This window comes from Mesitornis unicolor, unplaced genomic scaffold (genome assembly GCF_000695765.1).
Source record: "Mesitornis unicolor isolate BGI_N332 unplaced genomic scaffold, ASM69576v1 scaffold8580, whole genome shotgun sequence".
Classification (NCBI taxonomy): Eukaryota; Metazoa; Chordata; class Aves; order Mesitornithiformes; family Mesitornithidae; genus Mesitornis; species Mesitornis unicolor.
The window spans coordinates 3,451-17,170 of NW_010158921.1; the positions used below are offsets into that span (position 1 = coordinate 3,451).

The following is a 13,720-nucleotide window of genomic DNA, read 5'->3' on the forward strand; positions in this document are numbered from 1 at the left end:
GGCAACTTCCCTTGTTTCTGCCCACTAAAATTACTACCTGCTATTAGTGATGATGACATATTTACTTTGTGGGTGGAAGCTTGGCAACTGAAAAGCTGGTCACATTGTACGCTTCTCATTTCACATAGGTGGGAAATGAGATATAGATCCCCAAAAGTTAGCTTTAGTTTGACATACTATCCACATATCCCCTACCATACATCAAGATATGCTCATAAATAATTTAGCTGCACTTAAAGCAACATATGGGCTTACCAACAGAGGTAAATAAACAGAGGTGATTAAGAACAACAGCATTGCACATTAGTTCCTGTGATGTCAGATGAAATTTAAAAAAAATACAAAAAGATAACACCTCAATGAGGAAATGCTGAAGTAGTCACTAACTATTCGGAACACTACTCTGAGTCAGTAGCTGCTCTCATCAAAGAAAAATTTTGGGCAAAGTATTCCCTCCACCCATTAGGAATTTGAATAGTCAGTTTCTAAAATTCTTCCAGGTAGCTAATATATTCTACGTGTAGTATAATCCAGCACCAGGCTAGCAGCTCCCAGAAGAGCAGGGTCTGCTAGGTTTGAGACCACCACATCCACAGTTTTAACAGAGGACAGAGCCTGTCGATTTATCACGTCTTTGACAGTATTAACATAGTGGCTAGCTAGAACTCCAGAAAGGATCACAAGAGAGGGGTTCATGGTATGCAGAATGTTGACGATTCCAAGGCCCAACGCTGTCCCAGCTGAAAAGAGAACAAAAATAAATTAAGTAGAATACTCAAAGCAGTCCAAACAGCAGCTGTTGAAATAGATCTGTAAAGCAGCAAATGATGCTGTCAGGAAAGTGTTCTGTCCCATATGGCAGACAGTTTTGAGTTTACGTTATCAGACAATATGAGTTTGCCATTAATTCTTCTTTCAAAAGTGAATGAAAACAAAAAGACAATTTTATTGTACAATAATATGTTATCCAATCATACGTATGTGAAAGACAAAGCAATGCATTACCACTCTTGTAAGAAAAGAGAAAACAGGAAAGCATTGTTCTACCATCTTAGTGGTAACAGCTATGTATAAGGAAGAGGACTGTGTTTAAAGTTTGTAAAATATCCCATATAAAGTAATATATAAATTGCCTTTGCTTGCTTATATTAGCCATTCACTTGCCTACAGTGAAATGTCCCCAAATTTTCCAATATGAGAATGCTGAGATCTGACTTTTTTTTAAACTGATTTACAGAAACTTTTCATTTTAATACACACGTCTGTTCACATTTCCCTCAACATTTACATTTGACATTTCATTACCATTAGTAATTTTATGTAGAGAGGTCCTCAGTGTACAGAGTTGTGTCTGCTGTATTACAGTGTGCTGCCATTTCTGTATCCCCAACAATGTAATCATGGGACGGTTCCACACTTTGGGCTATGTTCTCACCTGTTTGGAGAATGCTGTCTGCTTTTGTGTTCCCAAGCTCAGCTGCTTGAATGAGATGTGCAGCGCTAACAACCTCCTCTTTCTTCACTGACATTCCTTCTACTAAAAGCAGATCCTCTGTTTGAAGAGGAAAAGAGAAAGGCAAGAGAAAAACATGGTGATGCGGTAAGTCAAGAAATGGAGGGCAACAGCCAGCCAGTTAAGATCTTTACTTCTCTTTTACTTGCACACTGAAGCCTGAATCCTGCACAATCTGTCCAATCCTGAGTTTAGCCAAAGCTGTCATATCCATATTATTCAGGGAACCACTCGTAGAAGCAAGGCATCAAACTCAGAACAGTTACAGTATGGTAGTTCCCTAGTCATGTCAGCCCCAAAAGTTAATAGAATTGTTAAAGTTTTATTGTTAAAGTTAATAAAATTAAGTTCTCAAACTTACCTAAGACTGAGAAGCTATTGCTGAAAGACAATCACTGTGAAATCAAACCTCACAGAATGCCTGTCAGATTACCTTTAAGCATGCTTAAAAAGGAGAGAATAAACTCTACTACATGTTTCTGGTAATTCTGACACCAGGGATTCCAAATGTGGCTTGCCTAGGTATTATCATCGCTGAAAAAGAATTGTATTGTACTATGCAGGTTGTGGCAGCTCCTGTGTTGGCCACACACAGGAACCCTGCCTGGCTGCCTGTACATCTATTCTCATCTAGAAAGAGATGGCAGGTCTATTTTTCTGAATGCCATCTTTGCAAATTTCTTCCTCTACCAAAATTTAATAATGACATTTTCAAAAAGAAAGTACATAGATACCATCATGAAGTTTCTTAGCTTCTCTCTGTAATGCTATTCCAGAGGCATATGCTTCTATACATCCTTGGCTACCACAAAGGCACTCTGGTCCATCTAAAGACACCACAATATGCCCAAGCTCAGCAGCACAGAAAGAACTGCCATGGATCAATTCATGTTGATGGATGATTCCACCTCCAATTCCTGGAGGAAAGACACAAAAACAACTATGATTAACAAAAGCCCAAAAACAACACACTGCCCCACAGTTTTTAAATGCCCAGTTATGCAGGACATTGACATTCGCTTACTTTAATACAGAAAAAATAAAATACATGCATCAGTGGTCTTCTATACTGTAAACCAAAAATTACTGGCTATTGAAGAACTCTGTTCAACACACCTACTAAGCAACGTCATAGCTCCCTCCTATTCACAGATATATCAGCATAGTGTATAATGCTAATTCATGGTGTATAATGCCAATGGCATCCTGGGGTGTATCAGAAGGGGCGGTTGTAGGTCAGAGAGGTTCTCCTTCCCCTCTACTCTGCCCTGGTGAGACCACATCTGGAATATTGTGTTCAGTTCTGGGCCCCTCAGTTCAAGAAGGACAGGGAATTGCTTGAAAGAGTCCAGCACAGAACCACAAAGATGACTGAGGGAGTGGAACATCTCCCTTGTGAGGAGCAGCTGAGGGAGCTGGGTCCCTTTAGCTTGGAGAGGGAGAGACTGAGGGGTGACCTCATTCACATTTATAAATTTATAAAGGGCGAGTGTCAGGAGGAAGGAGCCAGGCTCTTCTCTCTGATGTCCAATGACAGGACAAAGGGCAATGGGAGCAAGCTGGAGCATAGGAGGTTCAATCTGAATATGAGGAAACTCTTTTAGTGTGAGGGTGACAGAGCACTGGACCAGGCTGCCCAGAGAGGCTGTGGAGTCTCCTTCTCTGGAGACATTCAAAACCCGCCTGGACGCGTTCCTGTGTGACCCAGTCTAGGTGATCCTGCTCTGGCAGGGGGGTTGGACTGGATGAGTTTTCAAGGTCCCTTCCAACTCCTAACATTCTGTGATTCTGTGTGACTCCTTTCTACAGCCTATAGAGTTAGGCTATGAGGCTGGAAAAAAAGCAAAATTATTCCAGCTAAAGTTGCTCAGATTTTCCTCATTTTGAAGAAATGTTTTGCCTGCATAGCTGTATCAGCAGAAATGCTCTTCTCAAGCTTATACTATGCAAAAGGTTTCATTTGCCAGAATAAATTAAAAAGTACCCTAAAAGAAACAGGCATCATAGCGAAAGGATTTTAGGTTTAAGAACCTAATATATCGGGGTTTTACAAGCACAGTGGTGGAGTTTATGCTTTTAAGATGAGCTGAGCCTCTGAATGATGGTGCTGGTATTTTGACTTAGGGTTTCATTGAACTATAGCATACTCACCTGTACCAGTAATGAGCGTTACAAAATTCTCTATTCCTTTTCCATGACCAAACTTCCTCTCTGCTAGAGCAGCACAGTTTCCATCGTTGTCCACCCAGACTGGCAGGTGCAGAGCATCAGATATCGGAGTTCTGAGATCCACAGAGCTCCACTCCTGAATGAGTTTTGTAGAGTGAAGCACAATTCCTTCTCGGGGGTTTACCCGCCCCCCTGTGGAAATACCTGAGTCCATGAAATACAGGAGAGAAAAATCAAAACTAGATCTATGTAACACTAAGTAAAAGAATGAGTTTTTCTCTTTGCAATGACACGTATTTTTATTTCTAATACTACGCTTTGAAACGCAGCGTGAAAGGAAAAATTTCTAATTGTTACTGGGAGTGCAGTTTCTGACATGTAAAGGTAATTCATAGCACTCCATTGCTTTAATCACAGTGCACCCAGTATCTTAAGACTAACTAGAGGGTAATGATTAGTGTTAGTCAGAGTTAATGTACCTGCTTCAAGCAAGATTGCAGCAAATCGCTTAATACTTGTTTTTCTTTTTAGTCATATATGAAAGACATACAGTAGCAAAGTGTACAAAATAAAATGTTCAAGCCCTGTAACAGTAGGAATGTCCTGAAATTTGCTGTAACTTTATTTCTAGTCATTCTGAATCTTGAATCACTGAACTTTGAGTAGCAATTTCTACTTCAAAACATAATGTTTTCCAGAAAAATCAAGACTGTCTTCAGAGATTTAGATATTGAACAGAATAATGGCTATAACAGGTACTACTAGCCAAACCAGTTTTCTCTATCTGGAGAGGCATCTGAAGCTGATGGACTGTCAGGACTCCTGAAAAGCAGGCCAGTCTATCACAGAGGTCTTGAGCCCTGGACAGCAAAGTTTGAACATTTTATCTATTATTCTTGTACACAGACTATCTAATTGTGTCAGTTATCTCAAGTTCAGAAAAAGAATCCCCAGGGTTAACACTGTAACAGAAAGCAGCACAAAAGCTACAAGACAAGCAGCTGAACTGAACATTAAAGTTCTAAGACCCTCCCAAAATCTCACAAATCTGCAAACCTGTCAGGAAGTACCTAATAGAAAGGACATTCCTAATGTCAATCTGCGAAAGTCTCCCTAGGACTTTAAGAACCACATGTTTATTACAACAATACTTTATTTAATACTTAGTTGCTAACTTAGTAATAGCTTAGTCAAACATGTCTACTTTTTCTAAATGCTGTAATTCTGTAACTGATGTAAAAAACTATGGGAATTAGCAGAAGCTGTCTCTTCATCTTCATTACTGTCCGCTCCAGAAAGATAACTTAAATCCTACGTAATAGCAGTAAATAGATAGCTCTTACAAGTACCTCTGTGCAACATATCTGTGCATAAATCTAGCTCTCCTTTGGTTTAAAATCTATGGTTTGTAAAAGTAAAAAGAAAATAAAATTCAGTAACAGCTGCTAGTGTTATTTGGGCCTGGTGGTCCTTACTTTTCCTTCATTTTCATAAAGCTGTTTTTAACACAAATGCTTTGTTTTGAGTGAAAAATCCCTACAAAATAACAGAATTGAAGACAGCTTCAAAGTTGCTGCACTCTAGAATTATTTGATAATCAAGACAAAAAGATGTTGAAAAATATGATTTTTTTTTTCCAGAGCCCTACTTATTTTTGACTCTGCAAACATGTTTTGTATTAGTGGGAGTTCTTCAATCAAAGTTATGCTCATCTAGCTAGTATTTTGAGTGATGACAGCAGTTTATAGGACTAAAAGGAAAAAACCCACTTTTTTCATTGCTTTCTGTTAGTAGTCTTGCTCCTTATTGGTTTCCAATGGTTATTATTTCTATCCTTTCCTATGATAGCTGGAAGGATAGTGTTACTGATAAAAAGTCCAGGACTAAGTCCTGCCCTTCTGCTCAGTCTTGCAAAAACGTCTCCAAAGTTATAGCAACCCTCCATCTTATGATTAGTAGCCTTAACAAAATGACACAAATCTAAAGCATTAATTATTCCCATAGGAGTTATATGTCATTCTCTAAAGAGAACTTTCAGTTTCAGCAACTACACCGATTCAAACTATGAGCCTGAATGAGGCAAAAAGCAGCTAACAAAAATAGCCAGATAAAGAGTTTTCTTATTCTGTTGCACAACTTCTGCCCTGATTACTCAGTAATTGAACAGTAAGCAATCAGTCACAGAAGGAAGGGGTCTGAAGAATAAACAGGAATGTAATTCTTGTAAACGGCAAACAAAAGGATAGTTTTTCCCCCCATATATAAACCTCTGTAAACCTGTTCATGGTTTAATTATCCTAATAAATGCAGCTGACTGTAAACTGTTCTTACATATTTGCAGTAGTGACTGCTGCAGAGTTTACCATCTCTTCTACAGAACTATGAGGCTTTCAAGATTTAGCATTTGGACACAATAAAATAATCTGGGTGGTTAAGTCATGTGTGCTACTCAGCAGATAGTCTGAAAGACTGGATCTGAAGGTCTGGCATTTTTCTTCTTATGGCTTTGTGTACTTAACATGGTTTTAAAAAATACTTTTAAAAGTTTAAGTTAACTTTTTCCCTACTGTGTGATTCAAGTAAGTTTTGGTCTGGAGCAAACTACTTTTCTTCTGGAGCATTTCTCAGCTAAAATGAGGATTTTATGTCTTCCTTAAAAATCCAAGACACATTAATCAACACTTTTATAACTAACTATAATATTTAAGACCAAAGCTCCTAGTCATCATTAAACTGAAGAAGTCCTGTCTGGTTTAAACACACAGTTTAACTCTGAACTACACTAGCCTGTAAATAAACTGGACATCAACAAAAAGGCTGCTTTTGTGTCTGTTACCTGCGGAGTTAATCTAACGTTTCAGCCTTTTTAGTCTGCCCCAGTGTAACTGAGCACCTCACTCACAACTCTGAGATAGCAGGGAGCTTCAAAACCCACAGAATATATATACCACACATTTTAGATACAGTTTAGATATAACTGGGCAGATTGCTTTAATGGCTGTTACAGATTAAGGCGACTTCAGTCTTTATAGTCAGCTTCTCATTTTTACAGACGTTTTAAAAACTTCAAGAGCTTAAAATACACAAGATCAATTTTAGAAAGGTGTTTTAGATTAATCAGTAGTGCTTTAATTTCAGGTTGAAAAACTCAGATGAAAAGACAAAGTTAGTATTTGTTAACTTACCTACTCCCAAAATTCTGCAGTTCACATTTACTGCCTCTGATGCAGCCTCTATACACATCTTTAGAATTAATTCTAGTCTGTCTTCATAGGTTTTAGGGTTGAGCTGAGTATACTTCTTAACTATTTCACCCTAGAAATTCAAAACAACAAAACATGCTCCATAGGAATGTACTTCATTATGAAATTTCAATTTAAACTACAGGTCAACTTGGAAGTGGAGTGTCATAACTTCTCTCTTTTAAAAAAATGCAGATGGATGTCTCAGATCTTGGTTCTACAGGCTGTTCTGTGCAAGATTCCTGACAACTCTGGGGGACAAGATTAGGCATTACATTCTGTTTCTGCAGTCAACCTCCTGTGTCTGAAATAAAACATATATATATTTTAAGGAACACATGGATTGGGTAAGGAAAAGCCACAGGAGCTACCGGAACTGCTGTCAGAAGTAAACTTAAAACCAAGTAAACCAGCAATGCACTTAAGCTTTATACTATGAAGTGTTAACAAAAAAAAACAAACAACAAAAACCAGAGTAGCAATTGAAAAAAGGACAGAAAACCCATAGTACTTGAAGAATAAAATGTTTCCAGCTTGACTACATGGAACTTTTGCATGGTGTCACAGACAGTGCTATTTTATCAGCAGGAGGAGAGTCAGACAGAGCTAGAAACTTCAATGCAAAATTTACTATCCTTTCAGAAATAACTTTTCTTCTAAGCAATTACACTTCTGAGTCACTTGAAATACTTCTGGAGTACCATTTACTGTGGTGTATGTGGTACAGGGGAGGGAGGGCTCAGGAGGAATTGTTTTCAGCCCTAGGAGTCATGCAGCGGTACTGAAAGCATTCATTATGCGTGCCTAAATACGTGGGTACTAAGGGACTCATCTTTACATAATGTTAGTAACGCAGGATTAGGCCAGAAAACTGCAGAAGATACGGTGCCTGGTGATGTTATTCTCCCTGTTATATCCCCAGTACTCTGCAATATATCCAAGTGAACAGCTGTGTATTATTACAACTAAGAGAAAAGGAGTAACAAAGTCTGTATGCAACACAGAATCATAGAATGTATTGCGTTGGAAGGGACCTTTAACGATCATCTCCTCCAACACCTCTGCAGTGAGCACGGACAATGTTACCAGATCAGGTTGCTCAGAGCCCCATCCAGCCTGACCTTGAATATCTTCTGGGATGGGGCCTCCACCACCTCTCTGGGCAACCTGTTCAGTGTTTCACCGCCCTCATAGTGAAGAACTTCTTCCTAATGTCTAATCTACATCTACCATGCTCTAGTTTAAAACCATTGCCCCTCATCCTGTCACTACGCACCCTTGTAAACAGACCCCCTCCAGCTTTCTCTTAGGCCCCCTTCAGGAACTGGAAGGTTGTCCTGAGCCTTCTCTTCTCCAGGCTGAACAACCCCAACTCTCTCAGCCTGTCCTCGTAGGAGAGGTGCTCCAGCCCTTTGATCATCCTTATGGCCTCCTCTGGACCTGCTCCAACAGTTTGCTGTCAGACATTTGTGATATGTTGTCTATGACTGGAAGGGCTATGCAAGCAATGCGTACTTACCAATGCTATGACACAGGCAAATGAAAGCTTCCTACTGTGCCAGAGAAATGGGTTGAGCAACTTCTAAGTATGAAGACCATTAGATCACACAGTATCCCTAAACCCAAACATCTCAGCATTTACAAGGCTGTCACTGTTTCAAATGGGTGACTTTTACAGGAAGAGAGGCCTCAAAACTCAAGTCTTTAAAGTCTCTATGAATTCTATTATATGTATCTAATTCTGCTTACTCTGTTGATAGTATTAAACCATCAAGCACCTCTTTTCATACACCAAAGGACACAGTCAACACAACTAAAAAAAACCAAACCAAAAACCCTGATAGGATTTTTAGAACATCATCATAAAAGTCAAATCCACCACACTTTTCCAATGCAAGATCAACAAACTGTAGTTCGTCTGGGTTTGAGGCCTTTTTAAACCAGTTCCTACTATTTTGGCAATGAGGACACCATTCTGTTCTCTCTCTTCCAGCCTTCTCTTGCATTGCCAGCTAAGCTGGATAATAAGAAAAACTTTAAAATAATTTTCCCTTCTACTGTTTTAATACTTTACTACTTGTTCATGCACAAGTGAATCTGTTTTTTCTCTTCATGGATAAGGCTTCTTTGTATCTAAAGGTTTTGGGTTTTTTTTCTCCACTTTCCTTTTCCCTAGACTAAGCAATTCTAGTTTCTTCAGCTTTTCCATGTCTGTAATAATTACTGTTGTTTTTCTCCCGATTCTCTCTTCAATTAGTCTACATCTCTGTGGTGTGATGCATCACAGTGAACACTGTCCCAGCTGAGGCTCGTTACTGTCTCACTGATTATGCTTCTGTGCAGGAAGACACTGAGAATTTTTAATCACTGGCTGTTCTTCTCTTGGTAGAAGAGATGCAAATTTCTCAATTTGCAAGTTTCCTCAAACCACCCACCATGAACCTCTTCTATTTTGCATCGTAAGCCCATATCCCCACTGTAGGAGCAAAATCCCAAAGCCCAGTGAAGTTGACAGAATATCTAAAACCACAAATATTTACCTTCATACTGACAATTGCTACTCGGAGATTTGTTCCACCTAGATCCACAGCCAGAGCGCTCTGTGTCTCTAGGATATGGTCAATATCTTGAGAGATATTATCTTTGACAGGAGGAAAACAGAATTTCTTCTGCAATGGCTCTTTGAGGTCAATAGATTTTAGGAACTTCAAAATCCTTGGAACAGCATTACCATCTCCATATATTTTTGAGCTATAATATGAAAAAAAAATCATTTGTATGACAGAGCACTGGAACACTGTGTCATTACAAAGTTACAATATGGCTACTATGACAGTACTGCAGCTCACATTACTAGAGTCTGTCATGGGGTATGGTACATAGTGTCAGTAGTTTGAAGATCACACAACAGGTAGTGCAAGTTGGGCATTAGCTCCATTTTTTGATACAAAACATGGAATGTAGAAAACTGGAAAGCTAATGATGCCAACATAAAAGTTTAATGAAAGGACCCACATAATAAAGCTCTAAAATTATGGAAAGTTTCTGTAGGTGCTGCATGTCCAGACAAGATGAATCTATCACACAGATGACAACTACATAATAAAAAACTGTACATTTATGTCAGTTTGCAACATAAAAGTCTGGTTTTACAGTACCATCATACACAGTGTCAGACATTCAGTATTACAGAATTTAGTATTTATTACTCTGTTGAGTTTCTTAAGAAATATACTCTTGATTCTTGTCCCTAATTAGACAAATATTAGCTCTTGGAAGTTCACATTAAAGAACTGTGGGTCAGTACTGTGTGGCTGAAGGATAATAAAAAGCATCTTGCTATAAGCCTACAGCTTCCCTGGAAGCTTCCACTCAGGACTCTGTGGATCACACCTGAGGTCAGTTCAGCTATAAAGCAGCATTTCCTTCAGGCACAAGCGAGAGGTGAGTAGACAGGGTGTTCTCCTCCAGGCTGCTCCTATGGAACAAACTCTCCTAATGCTAGTCTAAGCTAACACAGGAATTTTGTCCTCTTGACTTTCTGCTGGATGTTAAATTACCAGTTATATCAAAACACTACTAGTAACATTTTGCTCTACAAATACCAGTCTGCATACCAGACATTGCACTATTATTCTCAACGAAACTTGTGAAATTAAAATTAATTTGTAACCTGAGATTAGTGCATTACAAGCACTCCAATCAAATATGATGAACCACCTCAGCGCTAAATGCCTTTTTCTCCGTTGCTTTAACATCCCCTCCAATGAAGCAAGATGAACGTGCTTACCATGGATACTGTTTACCGAACTGCAGCTGCAGAGCGTGCAGAATCTTGTCCTGTGTATCAGCATCACGAACATGAAGAACATTTTCACCTAGATGACAAAAGTTAACACAATAGGACAGGTCAACTCCTCAAGCTACATTAACGGATAAGACCTGTGTGAGAAATGAAGAAATAACTATTTTTGTTTCCTCTGAGCAGGAAAGACTCCAGTCAGATTGACATTGCTCTTCACCAGTTATGTGCCTCCCTGTGCTGCCAGTAAAGCCATGGTGACTCCTAAGATACTCTGTCATGCATTACTAGAGAACAGATTATTAGCCTTCAACAGAATTCTATTATTAAATTTAAAATGCACAAATTAAAACGGGGTAAATGGCTCCTTGTGTCGTATCTGCATATCTGTGAAATACCACAATACAGTCCTTACGTGGTAAAAAGTGCATATTTTTTGAAGTGCAATTTTAATACATATCAAACATCAAACTAGCTATAAAGGAGAACAATTAGTTGCCTATTTTGCTAACTGGAATCCATTCTAAATAGAGATATATTTTAACTTGCCTATAGATAAAAACCTCATCATCTTACATAAAGCACACAAGCAGCACTAACATGATACAGGAATAGCCAGTGAAGGTTTAAAATGGGTCAAAAATTATGTTGCACTGATACTGCAAGATGGCCTCTGCCAAACATTTGTTTGACTTTATCCTGCAGAACAAAAACTTGAACCAAGAGGAAATTACAGTAGTGAAGCAAACGTGTACCTGTTTCTCTTCCGGTCTGACGTGTCCCCAGGTTGATGACAGGTGTACCAAACGCTCCCACCTCTCTGACACCACAGCTGCTGTTACCGATCATACAACCAGCGTGAGCAACGAGCTGAATGAACTGGTCAAATGGGACATGCTTTACTGCCCGAAAATTCGGATGATGTTCAATGCCCTTCTTCCTCATCACCCGAACCATCTCTTTGCTTCCTACAGGAAAACAAGAGGTAGAAAAAATGGGTCAAGTTAGTTTGTTAAACTGAACGTCCAGACATGCAAAGGAGCTAATAGCTGTTCCTCAAGTTGCCAGCTCTGAGTTATTTTTGTTCTCCTGGGCACATAAGCCCAAGTTTGATTCCAAAATCCACTGCAAAAATCTTTTTGTAGTTTTCAGTTTTTACACGGCACTAATATTTGTCCTACATGTCACAAGTTTTCCCTTCGTCTTTCTCCCCACACTGAAAACCTGAAATGTCATCTGCGTGGAGCAGCAGTAGATGTGCACCTGATGCTACAACCCTCCAGCTATTTCCATCTGTCTGGAGGTTCTGGGATAAAAGCACTGCATAAGAACCAATGTACACTTCAAAGACAATCTGCTATGTGTCCCTTTGTCACTAAGGTATTTTACTCACCTGCATCCACATTCGGGAATAGAACGAGTGTTCTCTTGTTGAAGGAGATGAGTGCATCCAGTGTAAGCTCAAACATCTTTATGGAATGTTTAATATCTGTGGTTACAGGATGTTGCAGAGCAACTATATAATCTCTGGTTTTAACATCTTCACCTGTCCAAAGGAAGCGCAATAAAAGGTTTTTTATTGACACAGAATAATAAGAGGAAGGTAGGATATACTTTTTAAACTACCACTGTGAAAGTCTGAACAGTCAAGGCATTGGATATGTAACACAATTTTCAACGCTACAATAAAACTCAAGGGCGTATCAGGAGGATCTAGCTTGTTATTTGCCTGTCTAAGCAAGTCTTATAATTTCAGAGACCACTGAACACCAACAAACTGTTAAATTGCAGGCCTACATCTAAAGCTTTGAAAAACCAGGGTCAAAAGCCTGTTACCACACCAGTGTAAATCTGGGATAACACGACAGCTCTGAAGCCACTCAGGTTTTCTGTCAGTCCTCCATCCTCAAGCAAAGACTTAATTCCCATTGCTTTAAAAAGTCAGACATGTTTGTTTTAGCACCTTTGATTTAAGAAGTTTATCTGCAAAATATTCACCTACTGATCTAAGAAGATTCCAGCTTCTTAGGGTTGATGGCTCACATGGGAGAGTGTTTTGTCAAAGATAAAAATCAAACACAAACCCCCACTGTTTACAGCAATTACCTGTAAGTAACTGAATATGAAACACCAAAAGCCTTTGGCACATGTTGCCCTGTTGCAGTGCATACCTCAAAAGAATGTCAATAATAAAAATTCCCTTTGATTTTTATTTTTTTAGATTACATCTGAACAGCTCTGATTCTACTTAAATACATCCTTTACACCAAAATAACTGTTCATATAGACTGTTCTGTTTTTAAATTGTTCAGCTCAGCGAAATTACCCATTTAAGGAGTTATTTTTTTTATCTGGCAAAAGGACCAGATGTGTTTACTAGGACAGATTTGTAGCTTTCCAGCTATGCATGGTAGAATACAGATCAAAAGAAAAAGAAAATGCATAAAGATAGAAATACTAGATACTACCACCATACAGACTAGTTTCTTGAGAAGAAGCAGGTTGATGGTTTAAAATAATCTCCAATTAAGCAATCTTAAACTTACTAGCAAGAAGTCTGTCTTTTTCTTTCCTGTACTTTTCTCACAGCCCCTAGGCAACAGATCCCACTGACTGATAACCGAGTTACTGAGTTTGTCTAGTGGTGAAAGCAATGAAAAACATAAGAAGTAGACTGCTTACCTAGCCACATGCTTATAATACTCATGTAGTCCTTATTTTTGGCGGAGAGAAGCTTGTCATAGGAGGGACAGCCCGCTAAAAGGATGCGGTCATGGTCTTCACACATGGCTATCAAATGCTGCTCTGCGCTCCTTGTGCAGCACACGTGGTAATGAGCCAGTTTGGTTATAGCATGCCTGATAGAGTCATCGATGGTCCCACTGACTTCCCCACCTTCAATGTGGAGAATGCGTATATTCATCAGGGCGGCAGATGTGGCCAGGGCCAAAGCATCAAACCTGTCCCCATGAACTATCATGATGTCAGGTTTCA

At 39.1% G+C, this 13,720-nt stretch overlaps 1 protein-coding gene across 3 annotated transcripts in view; it reads right to left on the reverse strand.

Annotated features, from left to right (window-relative positions):
• Positions 1 to 504: 504 nt before the first annotated feature.
• The window catches only part of GNE (glucosamine (UDP-N-acetyl)-2-epimerase/N-acetylmannosamine kinase), a 15,969-nt gene continuing 2,753 nt past the window's right edge, over positions 505 to 13,720 (reverse strand). Inside the window, exons 2-11 of one of the 3 annotated variants that reach the window (XM_010185019.1) lie at positions 13,409 to 13,720; positions 12,120 to 12,272; positions 11,482 to 11,694; positions 10,715 to 10,802; positions 9,465 to 9,675; positions 6,868 to 6,997; positions 3,665 to 3,886; positions 2,248 to 2,430; positions 1,436 to 1,552; positions 505 to 740 (exon numbers count right to left, since the gene is read on the reverse strand). The exon at positions 13,409 to 13,720 is cut by the window's right edge and continues 158 nt beyond it. In XM_010185019.1, coding sequence (XP_010183321.1) covers positions 505 to 740; positions 1,436 to 1,552; positions 2,248 to 2,430; positions 3,665 to 3,886; positions 6,868 to 6,997; positions 9,465 to 9,675; positions 10,715 to 10,802; positions 11,482 to 11,694; positions 12,120 to 12,272; positions 13,409 to 13,720 — 1,865 coding nt within the window. The remainder of the gene's footprint in view (positions 741 to 1,435; positions 1,553 to 2,247; positions 2,431 to 3,664; positions 3,887 to 6,867; positions 6,998 to 9,464; positions 9,676 to 10,714; positions 10,803 to 11,481; positions 11,695 to 12,119; positions 12,273 to 13,408) is intronic. The other 2 variants (XM_010185004.1, XM_010185012.1) reach the window with 2 other exon arrangements.